Source organism: Anabrus simplex, chromosome 5 (genome assembly GCF_040414725.1).
Source record: "Anabrus simplex isolate iqAnaSimp1 chromosome 5, ASM4041472v1, whole genome shotgun sequence".
Lineage (NCBI taxonomy): Eukaryota > Metazoa > Arthropoda > Insecta > Orthoptera > Tettigoniidae > Anabrus > Anabrus simplex.
Window position 1 is genome coordinate 360,295,930 of NC_090269.1, and position 12,493 is coordinate 360,308,422.

The 12,493-nt window shown below is 40.6% G+C and overlaps 1 protein-coding gene across 1 annotated transcript in view; it reads right to left on the minus strand.

Annotated features, from left to right (window-relative positions):
• spab (space blanket) overlaps positions 1-12,493 on the minus strand; it is a 402,024-nt gene that overhangs the window by 2,908 nt on the left and 386,623 nt on the right. The window contains exon 5 of the mRNA XM_067148619.2: positions 9,065-9,153. Coding sequence (XP_067004720.2) covers positions 9,065-9,153 — 89 coding nt within the window. The remainder of the gene's footprint in view (positions 1-9,064; positions 9,154-12,493) is intronic.

A 12,493-nucleotide genomic window follows, 5' to 3' on the forward strand; every position in this document is an offset into this window, starting at 1 on the left:
AATTTTACCCAATTGCAACAGTCAAGTTTTAGGGAGGAAGGAGGTCTGAGATTGCTCTTGGTAAACTGTCAGAGTGTAGTAAATAAACAATTAAAATTCGGTACATTGATGGAATCTTATGAGACTGATGTGGTGATAGGAGTAGAATCATGGTTGAGAGAAGGGGTGGGTAATAGAGAAGTATTTCCAGAAGGGTACACAGTCTATCATAGAGACCGAGGAGATAAAAAGGGAGGGGGGGTGTTTATTCTGGTGAAGGAAACTTATTGTTCACATGAATGGTTTACCGATGAAAGGAATGAAATATTAGGGATAAAATTAGTTTGCCATAATATGAAGGAGGTGGGAATTATGGGAACATACAGGCCTGGAAGAGAGGAAAGAGACATGGAAATATTTGAGAAAATAATAGATTATACTCATAAAAACAATAATAATGATATGGTAATAATTGGAGGAGATCTAAACTTGCCTGAAGTTGAATGGAATGGAGCTGCAAATGAAGTCCATGAACAGAAACTGGCAAATAAGTTAATTTGGGAGGGAGGATTTACACAAGTAGTACAAGAACCGATTCGTCTCAATAACTTACTAGATGTATTCTTGGTTAAACCATGGGAAATTGTTGATAAAACTGAGGTAATTGAAGGAATAGGTGACCATAAGGCTGTAATAATGGATGTAGGACTGGTACCAAAAAGGCTTAATAAGAGGGTCACACAAGACAAGAAATTATACAGAAAAACTAAAGTTGATGAATTTGGGACTTACCTTAAATCACAATTCAGTTGTTGGATAAGTGAAGGGAGTAATGTGGATACACTTTGGGCTAAATTTAAAGGAATCATTTGGGGAGGAGAGAAGAGATTTGTACCTGTTAAGAAGGGTAAAATGACCTGAGACCCTGTTTATTATACAAGGGAAATAAGAAAATTAAAAAGAAAATGTAGAATAGTAAACAGGAAAATCAAAGAGGGTAGGGAGAATAGAGAAACTAGAAAACAGCTAATGAGGGAACTGAATAGAGTGAAAAAGGAAGCAAAAGAGAATTATATGAATGGCATTCTTCAAGAGGGTAATGACCACAAAGGGAAATGGAAAAAGCTGTATTCATATATTAGGAATCAAAAAGGAAAAGGAATCCAAATTCCTACAATGGTGGGAGAAGGGGGTGAACACTATTTAACAGATACTGAGAAAGCAAACCTCTTCAGTAGGGAATTCAGAGATTCAGTAGAAGATTGTCAGGACTTGGAAACCATAACAGAAGATAGAGAGGGAGAGACACATAGGGAAACAAGAAGCTTCTCATTCACAAATGAAGATATTTTCAGAGAAATCCAACTGCTTCAGCAAGGAAAAGCAGCAGGAAGTGATCAAATTACTGGGGAGGTATTAAAGACGATGGGGTGGTATATAGTGCCTTATTTAAAATTTCTCTTTGACTATGTCATAAATAATAGTGTAATACCAAAGGAATGGAAGGAATCTATAATAATACCAATTTATAAAGGAAAGGGTGATAAAAGGAAACCAGAGAACTACAGACCAATCAGCCTAACCAGTATAGTTTGTAAAATACTGAAGAGTTTAATAGCAAAGTACATCAGAGGGATATGTGATGATAAAAATTGGTTCATGAGGAGCCAGTATGGATTTAGAAAGAAATTTTCTTGCAAGGCACAACTGGTGGGATTTCAGCAGGACATATCAGATCAGTTGGATTCAGGAGGCCAGTTAGATTGCATAGCCATAGATCTTTCCAAAGCCTTTGATAGAGTGGAACATGGAATATTATTAAAGAAATTGGAGGGAATAGGACTGGACGTAAGGGTTATACGTTGGATAAGAACATTTCTAAATTCAAGGGTTCAGAAAGTCAAAGTAGGAAATTATATATCACAGGAAGAGACAGTTTGGAAGGGAATTGCACAGGGTAGTATAATCGGTCCGTTACTTTTCTTAATATACGCAAATGATTTAGGGAACAATATAACATCGAAAATAAGATTGTATGCAGATGACATAATTGTTTATAGGGAAATAAATAACATTGAGGATTGCTCAGAATTACAAAGGGACCTTGAGAGTATCCATGAATGGGTTGAAGAAAATAATATGAAGATTAATGGAGGCAAATCAACTGTTACAACATTTACAAACAGGAGCTTTAAAACTGAATTTGAATATACTTTGGATGAGGTAGTTATCCCTAAAGATGGCAAGTGCAAATACTTAGGTGTGAGATTTGAAAGTAATTTGCACTGGAAGGGTCATGTTGATGACATTGTTGGGAAAGCATACAGATCGTTACATGTCATAATGAGGCTACTTAAAGGATGCAACAAAGAATTAAAAGAAAAAAGTTACTTAAGTATGGTTCGTCCATTATTGGAATATGCAAACAGTGTTTGGGATCCTCACCAAGAATACATAATAAAAGAACTAGATGGTGTGCAGAGGAAAGCAGCAAGTTTTGTAACAGGGGATTTCAGGAGAAAGAGTAGTGTATCAGAAATGCTAAAGGAACTTGGTTGGGAACCTTTAAGTAAGAGAAGGGAGAAAACTAGACTTGTAGGATTATATAGAGCCTATACAGGAGAAGAAGCATGGAGAGATATCCGTGAGAGGCTTCAGTTGGAAAATAATTATATTGGTAGAACTGACCACAAGTACAAAATTAGAAGGAATTTTAGCAGAAGCGATTGGGGTAAATTTTCATTCATTGGGAAGGGCGTGAAGGAGTGGAACAGTTTACCAGGGGTAGTGTTTGATCCTTTTCCAAAATCTGTACAGATATTCAAGAAGAGAATAAACAACAACAGAGATAATAAATGAAATGTTAGAGGGCATTCGACCAGTGCAGGATATTGTAAATAAAAATGTGTGTGATTAAATTAATTCCATCCCCTGGTCTATGGAGTTTGGACAGCCCAAGTAGGGGACTGCCTGTAGGGGTGAAGTACAGTGGAGACTTCGAGGGCCCTGGGACCGCTACGGTAGCTGTGAAGGCCCTTCAGGAACTACCGAAAAGTGGTGGCAAAAGGGGCTCTGGTTAAGACGCAGCAGGTCGTTATGCTACTTATGTTCCAAAATGGGTAAAATATAAATATGTAAATAAATTCAATGTTAATTTTAATCTTATACCAGTTGTATATTATTATTAGAAGTAATTTCACATACTGTATATGAGTTGACTATGTTTGTAAGATATTATAAGTAGAATCTTGTAAACAATATAAATTTATTAAGGATGATGTATGTGTTTAATAGAACAAATTATTAGCGCAAATTGTATAATATTGTATTCTAGGAAAATTTTCTTCGTCTCTTGTTAATTTAAAATTTAGTGCTTGACAATAATGTATTTTAGTGTACCATTTGCCACCGAGGTAGACACCTCATTTGCAAATAAAGAGATTTTGATTTGATTTGAATTATTGAACAGCGTATTTTCGTGTGATTTAGATTTTAAAATGCAATTCGCACCGACATTTTGACGATTCATGAGGCTGAACTTTTGAATAATCATGGCTGAATTGCACGGAATGAACTGGAATATCATCACACGCTTGTCTAAAGGAACAGGGAGAGCATTTTTAACATTATTTTACTATAATGGGGTAAGTTCGCCTGGTGGCCGTGATCGTTAAGAGGTCGCTGCTGTGCCAAAACTGCGAAAGTTACAATGCTCTTCCTATCCATTATTTCCCTGAAGACTTGTAACGCCTCCCAGCCACATACGGATACGCAGTCCATCAGAGCAATTTTCGTTGAGTTCATTTTCCTATGCGAGTGTGTAAATGAAAACGAACCTTAAATACATCGTACTCTAGGAGAGGGTAAATATGTCATGCAAACATACATTCCTACGAGTACATTACGGGGCGGCAAGGTTCATTTTCCTTTACACAAACGCGTAGGAAACTTAACAGAATGAAAATTGTTCTAATGGACTGCATATCCATATGTGGCTGGGAGATGTGACCAGTCATAAGGGAAGTAATGGATAGGAAGAGCATTCTGGCATTCACGGTTTTGGCACAGGAGCGACGATATGGCTGACACTGTGGTTAGCCGGTTCGAGTCCCGTTGGTCGCAAAATGTTCACCATCAGAATGTTGGCCGGCAGGGTAGGAGAGATGATGGTACTATCCAATTTATAATTGCTACATTGCGTGCCAATTAAAAAAATTCTCCGGAGTGTTCATATGGAATGAGGGCATATGACGCTATTGATGGTGATTCATCCGTCGGATGGAGACGTTAAGCTCTGAGCAGAACCGCTCGATGCTATTCTCCCGGAATAAGCTATATGCCGCCACCGGGTTTCACCCTCTCCCTTCCTACTTTCATACATTACGCCTTTCATTTCATCTCATTAACTTCTCTGATGAAGTTGGCATTAGGAAGGGTCTCCGGTCGTGAAAACTCGCTGCGAAGGGTCATTTCCCTTCATATCCGACCCCGCAGAGAAACGGGACAAGTGTTGGACACACATAGGAAGGCATCACTTAAATTTTACAACTTATATACAAAGATAGAGCCTCCGTGCCTCAGGCGATAGCGCGTCGGCCTCTCACCGCTGGGTTCTGTGGTTCAAATCTCGGTTACTCCATGTGCGATTTGTGCTGGGCAAATCGGAGGCGGGACAGTGTTTTCTTCGGGTACTCCGCTTGTCCCCGTCATCTTTCATTCTAGCAACACTCTCCAATATCATTTCATGGCAGCTGTCAGTCATTAATCATTGTCCCAGAGGAGTGCGACCGGCTTCGGTAGCCAGCGCAATTCCTATATTCGCCGCTAGATGGTGTCTTCATTTATTCCATTCCTGACCTTATCAAATGATTGGAAACAGGCTCTGGATATTTCATAAAAACAGATGCAGTATACATTCATACGAACTAAAAATACGTATTTGACTTCAGACTTCTACATAACTTTGAAATCTCAACACACAGAGCTCCTTAAATATTTTAGTGCTTCACTAGCAGAAACCAAACAGAATTATTTAAATTTCGCATTGTATTTTTCTGTCCGCCTCTGTGGTGTAGTGGTTAGTGTGATTAGCTGCCACCCCCGAAGGCCCGGGTTCACTTCCCGGCTCTGCCACGAAATTTGAAAAGTGGTACGAGGGCTGGAACGGGGTCCACTCAGCCTCGGGAGGCCAACTGAGTATAGGAGGGTTCGATTCCCACCTCAGCCACCCTGGAAGTGTTTTTTCCGTGGTTTCCCACTTCTCCTCCAGGCAAATGCCGGGATGGTACATAACTTAAGGCCACGGCCGCTTCCTTCCCTCTTCCTTGTCTATCCCTTCCTATCTTCCCATCCCCAAGCAAGGCCCCTGTTCAGCATAGCAGGTGAGGCCGCCTGGGCGAGATACTGGTCATCCTCCCCAGTTGTATCCTTTGACCCAATGTCTAACGCTCCAGGACACTGCCCTTGAGGCGGTAGAGGTGGGATCCCTCACTGAGTCCGACCGAAAAACCAACCCTGGAGGGTAAGCAGATTAAGAAAGAAAGACATTTTATTTTTGTATGCATTGTTTAGCACTTATTTGTAATCGGCTGATGATGACCATGAATACGGGTCGAAACCGGTACCAATTTTTATTAAATAAGAATGTAAACGTGCATTTCTTATTTTAATAATATTGAGGTGGAACCATTACATACCTTCTTTTAACTTAATATTCATACGGACGCATTTCAGATAAAGATAGTTGTATCAATACTCTCTCTGTTAATGATTCACTCACAAATGAATGGATAAACAGTTCGTCAAATATATACATTGGTTGACACTGACGGTTCAATGTAATATTTGGACAGGTCTCTTGGAACAAAATAATTCTATTCGTTACCTCACTTTTGACAGGCAAACACGAAGTTATTCTTCCAGCAGCAAAATACTATTTCGTTGTTTAGTTGTATAGTTGTAATGTTCGTCTAACACGGAATGCTTGTTCACATAAATAAGTTGTGGAGAATTTAAGCATTATTTTAAAAGCCTTTTGAGATGGCAGTACAGTAAGTCCAAATAAATAAATAAATAAATAAATAAATAAATAAATAAATAAATAAATAAATAAATAAATAAATAAATAAATAAATAAATAAATAAATAAATAAATAAATAAATAAATAAATAAATAAATAACAACTGATTTACATTAAAGGCTGTCGTCCAGGTGGCAGATTCTCTATCTGTTGTTCACCTAATCTTTTTTTAAATGATTTCAAAGAAGTTGGAAATTTCTGGATTTCTGGATTCTCTACTCCTTTCCGTGTGCAGTGTCCACTATAGAAGGACAAAGTTGTATTTCAATACTGTTCTTAATAATATACATTGCGTTTCCCTAAGAGTGTGCATAGAGAATGCTCCACTGAACAGTTTGAGACAGGGAACGCAATTTCGCGGGATTCACTGCTTTAGTTTTCAAGGTGGTATGATGACTTAGTTACCAGTTAATGTTTGAGCATTTGCAGTGAAAAAAAAAAAAAAAAAAAAAAAAAGTGAAATTCTATTGCCTACAACACAATTTTCGACTAAATTGCTCATTGAAGAAAAACTCACACATACAATTATTACAGCCCAGCGATGGTTACTGAAAGGGAGGAACATTTTAATAAATAATACTTTACGAACGTTTTGCATATTCATGTTTAAACCAATCTGATTTTAGGGGACAAACATAATGAAAATGACATACTGAGTGGCGAAGTTTGATCAATAACTAACGATATATTGATGACTGGAGGCCGGCCCCATAGTGTAGGGGTAACGGGCCTGCCTCTTACTCGGAGGATGCGGGTTCGATTATCGGCCAGTTCGGGTTTTTTTACCTGGATCTGAGGTCTGGTTCGAAGTCCAATCAGCCTACGTGATTAGAATTGAGGAGATAGCAGAGATGACGGTGAGATAGCGGCCCTGGTCTAGAAAGCCAAGAATAATGGCCGAGAGTATTCGTTGCGCTGACCACACGACACATCGTAATCTGCAAGCCTTCGGGCTGAGCAGCGGTCACTTGGTAGGACAAGGCCCTTCAAGGGCTGTGGTGCCATGGGGTTGGTTAGTTGGTTATTAATATTGATAACAATGAAGGAACTAATTCAACTGTCAGGAATTGTGTTTACCTGATGATATGGATTGTAGAAGAATATAGAGGTATTTGAATATCTAATCTACTCAGTTTCATGTTAGATTCTGCGCCTATTTGAAGTCTCTTTATTCTCTACATCTTTGCTAACTGCGTATCGTCGCTGCCGGGATAAAACCTCCCATGTGAAATATTTTAGCTTAGAACTTTGGCCGGTAAGGTTCTGTCATCTAAGGTGCAATATTGTGTCAATATTGTCAAGGCATTCTCGCTCTTTATAATGTATGTGCTGCGGGTCAGTATATCTCCAAAAATATTATCACATAGGAGGTTTTGTCCCGGCAACGACGATATGTACTTCAGCGTGGAAAACTATTCCTATTAAGTACACAGTCTATGAAACAGAAATTGTCTGGAGGGACTGTTAGTATACACCAGTCGTCCAAACGTGCTCACTAGGATTAATTTATTTCAAGATAAATATCATTCTTCAATTATTTTCTTATATATATTTATTTAGAAACTCAACGACTTTCCAGACATTCTAGATTACGACAAGGACAAAGTTTAACTAAATAAAAAATAACCAAATTAAATTTGAACATTAACATGATCTGATAAATAGCTCTAATAATTCAAAGATAATTATATAGTCTACAACACATTTTGAAATATAATAATAATAATAATAATAATAATAATAATAATAATAATAATAATAATAATAATAATAATAATAATAATAATAATAATAATAATAATAATAATAATTAGAGAACAAAACATTCATTATTAGGACATTCACGGGAATATAACGGGAAGTACTGTGAATTCAGATGTGATTTTAAAATAGACAAAGATCGACGTAAAGTGGTGATTACCAAAATATGGATTCTGGGCTTTTGTAACCCAATACTTCCAGTTCTTCTAAAGGGTCCTTTCCCCTGTAAAATTCAATTGTAGGTGTGTAGATGTTCCTCTTTTTAACGTTAACCTCTTCGGGCTGGACGTTGTGATGCTCCATTCTGACTAGGGGGTCGATATCGATTATATAACTTTTCTTGCTGTCGTGTTTAAAGGCTATCATGTCGATTTTTCTCGTGCTCACGTTTGTTGACACGCGTGAACCTATTTGTAAACGGTGTAACTCTTTCCACGAAGCTTTTCGTCAATGAATGATCTTATTTTATGATGACGGGCATTTCTTAACTATGGTACTTGACGATGTTGGAGATTTTATCCAAGGTTATATCGTAGATTACACAATCCATTACACAATACACAATACACAATACATTTTGTAAACTTTGTAAACCGTAAAGCACTTTAGACTTTGACGGGTTCTCATATTGTAACAAATTGATAAAAGCTCGACACGATATGGGCTTATGTTGTGTCAAGAAAACAAGGTGAAACTCTTTACGTTTGGTAGAGAATTTTGTTCCGCGTCCTCAGAAGAAAATCTCAACTGTTCCCGAGGAAGTCTTTTACAATTATGAGGGTTTGAATTTAAGAATGTTTTACCATTGGGCTGTAGTGGTACGCTCGTTCGTCACCAGGTGTCTCGCTCTTCTACACTTTCGTCCCTTATTCGCCTGATGTCTTCTCTGTTGCTCCTCACGCACACATGGCGTGAAAGAACATCTTAATTGGAGCTTAATGTTGTCGTCAGCTCCCGCTTGGAGCGCTGTGCCAGCATACAGCAAGCCACCTGGTGACGAACAAGCGTACCACTACAGCTCCAACGGTAAAACAACTAACACTCATTATTGTAGAAGACTTTCTTGGGAACAGTCGAGATTTTCTTCTGATGATGCGGGGCAAAGTAATCTGAGAAACGTAGTTTCACCTTGTTTCCGTGATACGGCGTAAGCTCAAAAGTCCATATCATATCTACAGGTACGGGCCGTGAAATCATCAATGTTAACATGACAAAAGCTAGTTTATCGTTATAGTTATCCATACCTTCCTAGGCGCTTGACGATGTCGGCGCTGCAACTGACAGCATAGTCCTTTACTGATGTCACAATCACTGCTCATGGTGCAGTCTTCACCTGCAAGGCAAAGTGAACATTGAAGAAAGAAAACAGTTTATTTACTTTGATTTTATGCATTTATGTGGAAATGTAAGACCTATTTCTACGATGCTTTATTGTGCTTAATAAATATGGTTTTGCTTAAAAGAAAGGGACGTAAAGAGCACTTTCAAGGAAATGGTGTTGCAGAAGGTATCCGACAGCCCAGACAATGCACACCAATTTTTTTGCTACTTATTTTACGTCGCACCGACACAGATAGGTTGTATGGCGACGAAGGGATAGGAAAGGCCTAGGAGTTGGAAGGAAGCGGCCGTAGCCTTACGAGTAATTAAGCAACAGCCCCAGCATTTTCCTGGTGTGAAAATGGGAAACCACGGAAAACCATTTTCAGGGCTGCCGACAGTAGGGTTCGAACCCACTATCTCCCGAATGCAAGCTCACAGTCGCGCGCCCCTAACCGCTCGGCCTACTCGCCCGGTATGCACACAAATAGTGGGCGCATTATGCGAATGTCAGTATGAGATGTGAAAGGCAAATAATAGATGAGCTGGAAATATGAGACGACAAAAGGAGGGATGATGATGGAATGAAAATGTGCAGGGGTAGTAAAGGCTTAAAGGGAGTTGAAGAAGAGATAGCACAAGTCATAGGAAGAGCATGACTGAAAAGGGAACCGAAAGAGGAAGTAAGACGCTAGAAGAATAATTACACAAGCACAATCGGCTGCTTGTCGTGAATTTTCACGAACCAGAAACAAAGAAGGGAAAAATAACATCAATAAGGAAGCGAAGTGTAGAAGTAAGGCAACTAAATACCTCTCTGTGTGATAACTAAAAAAAACTCGCAAGGGTGAGTGTTACAGAAAGATACAGATGCAAGGATGAAATGGATTAATGTTTTGAAAAGACTTCTTTTAATGACATACAAAAAGAAGATGGAAGGATATATGAGAATCTAACACAGATATAAATAGATTGGAAGTGGGGAAGTCTAAATAGATTGATGGAAGGAAAAATCAGCGGATCTGGATGAAATTCCTGTGGAGGTATAGAAAACTCTAGCAAAAGATGAAATTGATCTAATGTGAGATTTCTCTTTTTACTGGGTGCTTTACGTCTTACCGGCACAGATGGGTCTTATGGCGACTATGGGACAGGAAAGGCCTAGGAGTGGGAAGGAAGCGGTCATGGCCTTAATGGTGTGAAAATGGGAAACCATGGAAAACCACCTTCAGGGCTGCCAACAGTGGCGTTCGAACCCACTATCTCCCGAATACTGGATACTGGACGCAATTAAGCGACTGCAGCTATGTGCGATTTCTTCACGAAAACAGTGTATGTCTCTAAATATAATGGAGAGGGGATTCGCAGCATTGTAAGGATTACGGGGGATTAAAGCTTATGGGAAAGGATTGTCGATGGGAGACTGCCAGAGAAGGTCTGTATCGCAAACGATCAGTTCGGTTTTATGCCTGGTCGATCGACAATGGATGTTACATTTGGGCTGAGATAACTGGTGGAAAAGGTCCAGAACATCAGTTACATCTGACGTTCGTAGACTTGAGGAAGCTTATAATACGGTACCCAGACAAGAACTTTGGGCCTGTCCAATGTTTTTTGGCCAAAATAGTATATCCGGTTGACTAATTTTTTTTTTTTTTTGCTAGGGGCTTTACGTCGCACCGACACAGATAGGTCTTATGGCGACGATGGCATAGGAAAGGCTTAGGAGTTGGAAGGAAGCGGCCGTGGCCTTAATTAAGGTACAGCCCCAGCATTTGCCTGGTGTGAAAATGGGAAACCACGGAAAACCATTTTCAGGGCTGCTGATAGTGGGATTCGAGCCTACTATCTCCCGGATGCAAGCTCACAGCCGCGCGCCTCTACGCGCACGGCCAACTCGCCCGGTTAAAAAAATTACATAAATGCTAAAATTAGACACGGAAGCTGTTTGGGAGAGTCAACAGTTTGGACTACATGAAGGGTCAGCCCCAAGTCACTGCAGGTTTAATGTATTCATGGAAGTGTTGATCGAAGAGGAGAGAGAGAGAGACGGAGACAGAGAGAGACAGCGAGAGAGAGAGAGAGAGATAGAGGAAGGGAGACAGAGATAGAGAGAGAGAGAGATAGAGAGAGTGTAAGGAAGGGAGACAGAGCGAAAGAGAGAGAGGAAGGGAGAGAGAGAGAGGAAGGGGGAGAGAGAGGAAGGGAGAGAGAGAGAGAGAGGAAGGGAGACGGAGAGAGAGCGAGAGAGAGATAGACAGCGAGGACGAGAGCGTCCTGGGTCATGTTGCACGCAGAGGACATCGTGTGTGCTAAATTAAGAGAAGAGCTAACAGACAAGCTGGAACAGTGGAGAAAGGTTCTGGAAGAAAGTGGCATGAAGTTGAGCTGAAGTAAGACTGAGCATCCATGCTATAGCGCAGAAGAAGGATAAATACAAGCCCTGGAATTGCAGTGATGTTATCAAGGCGGTTACCGAGGTTCGTTACTTGAGTTCGATTGTACAGGGTCCGGAATAAGAAAAATCCACCACTTTGAACTGGCAGTACGGCCCCATAGTTAAGATGAAACCAATAAGAGTAGATTGTAGCAGGAAGGAAGCCATTTCGTAACGGTGGAGCGTTGTACCTCTGCACATCCCGCCTTTGTGCTTGAAGCGCATTTTAAAAGTAATAGCATTGTAGTCAGCCTCTGTGGTGTAGTGGTTAGCGTCATCACCTGCTACACACGGAGGTCCTGGTTCGTTCCCGGCTCTGCCACTAAATCTCTGAAAAGTGGTACGAGGGCTGGAACGGGGTCCACTCAGCCTCCGGAGGTCAACTGATTCCCACCTCAGCCATCCTGGAAGGTTTTTTCCGCGGTTTCCCACTTCTCCTCCAGGCAAATGCCGGGATGGTACCTAACTTGGCCACGGCCGCTTCCTTCCCACTTCCTTGTCTATCCCTTCCAATCTTCCCATCCCGCGACAAGGACCCTGTTCAGCATAGCAGATGAGGCCGTCTGAGCGAGGTACTAGTCCTCCTCAGGAGTTGTATCTCCGACCCAATGTCTCACGCTCCAGGACACTGCCCTTGAGACGGTAGAAGTGGGATCCCTCGCTGAGTCCGAGGGAAAAAACCAACCATGGAGGGTAAACAGATTAAGAAAGAAAGAAAGACCGGGCAAGTTGGCCGTGCGCGTAGAGGCGCGCGGCTGTGAGCTTGCATCCGGGAGATAGTAGGTTCGAATCCCACTATCAGCAGCCCTGAAAATAGTTTTCCCTGGTTTCCCATTTTCACACCAGGCAAATGCTGGGGCTGTACCTTAATTAAGGCCACGGCCGCTTCCTTCCACCTCCTAGGCCTTTCCTATCC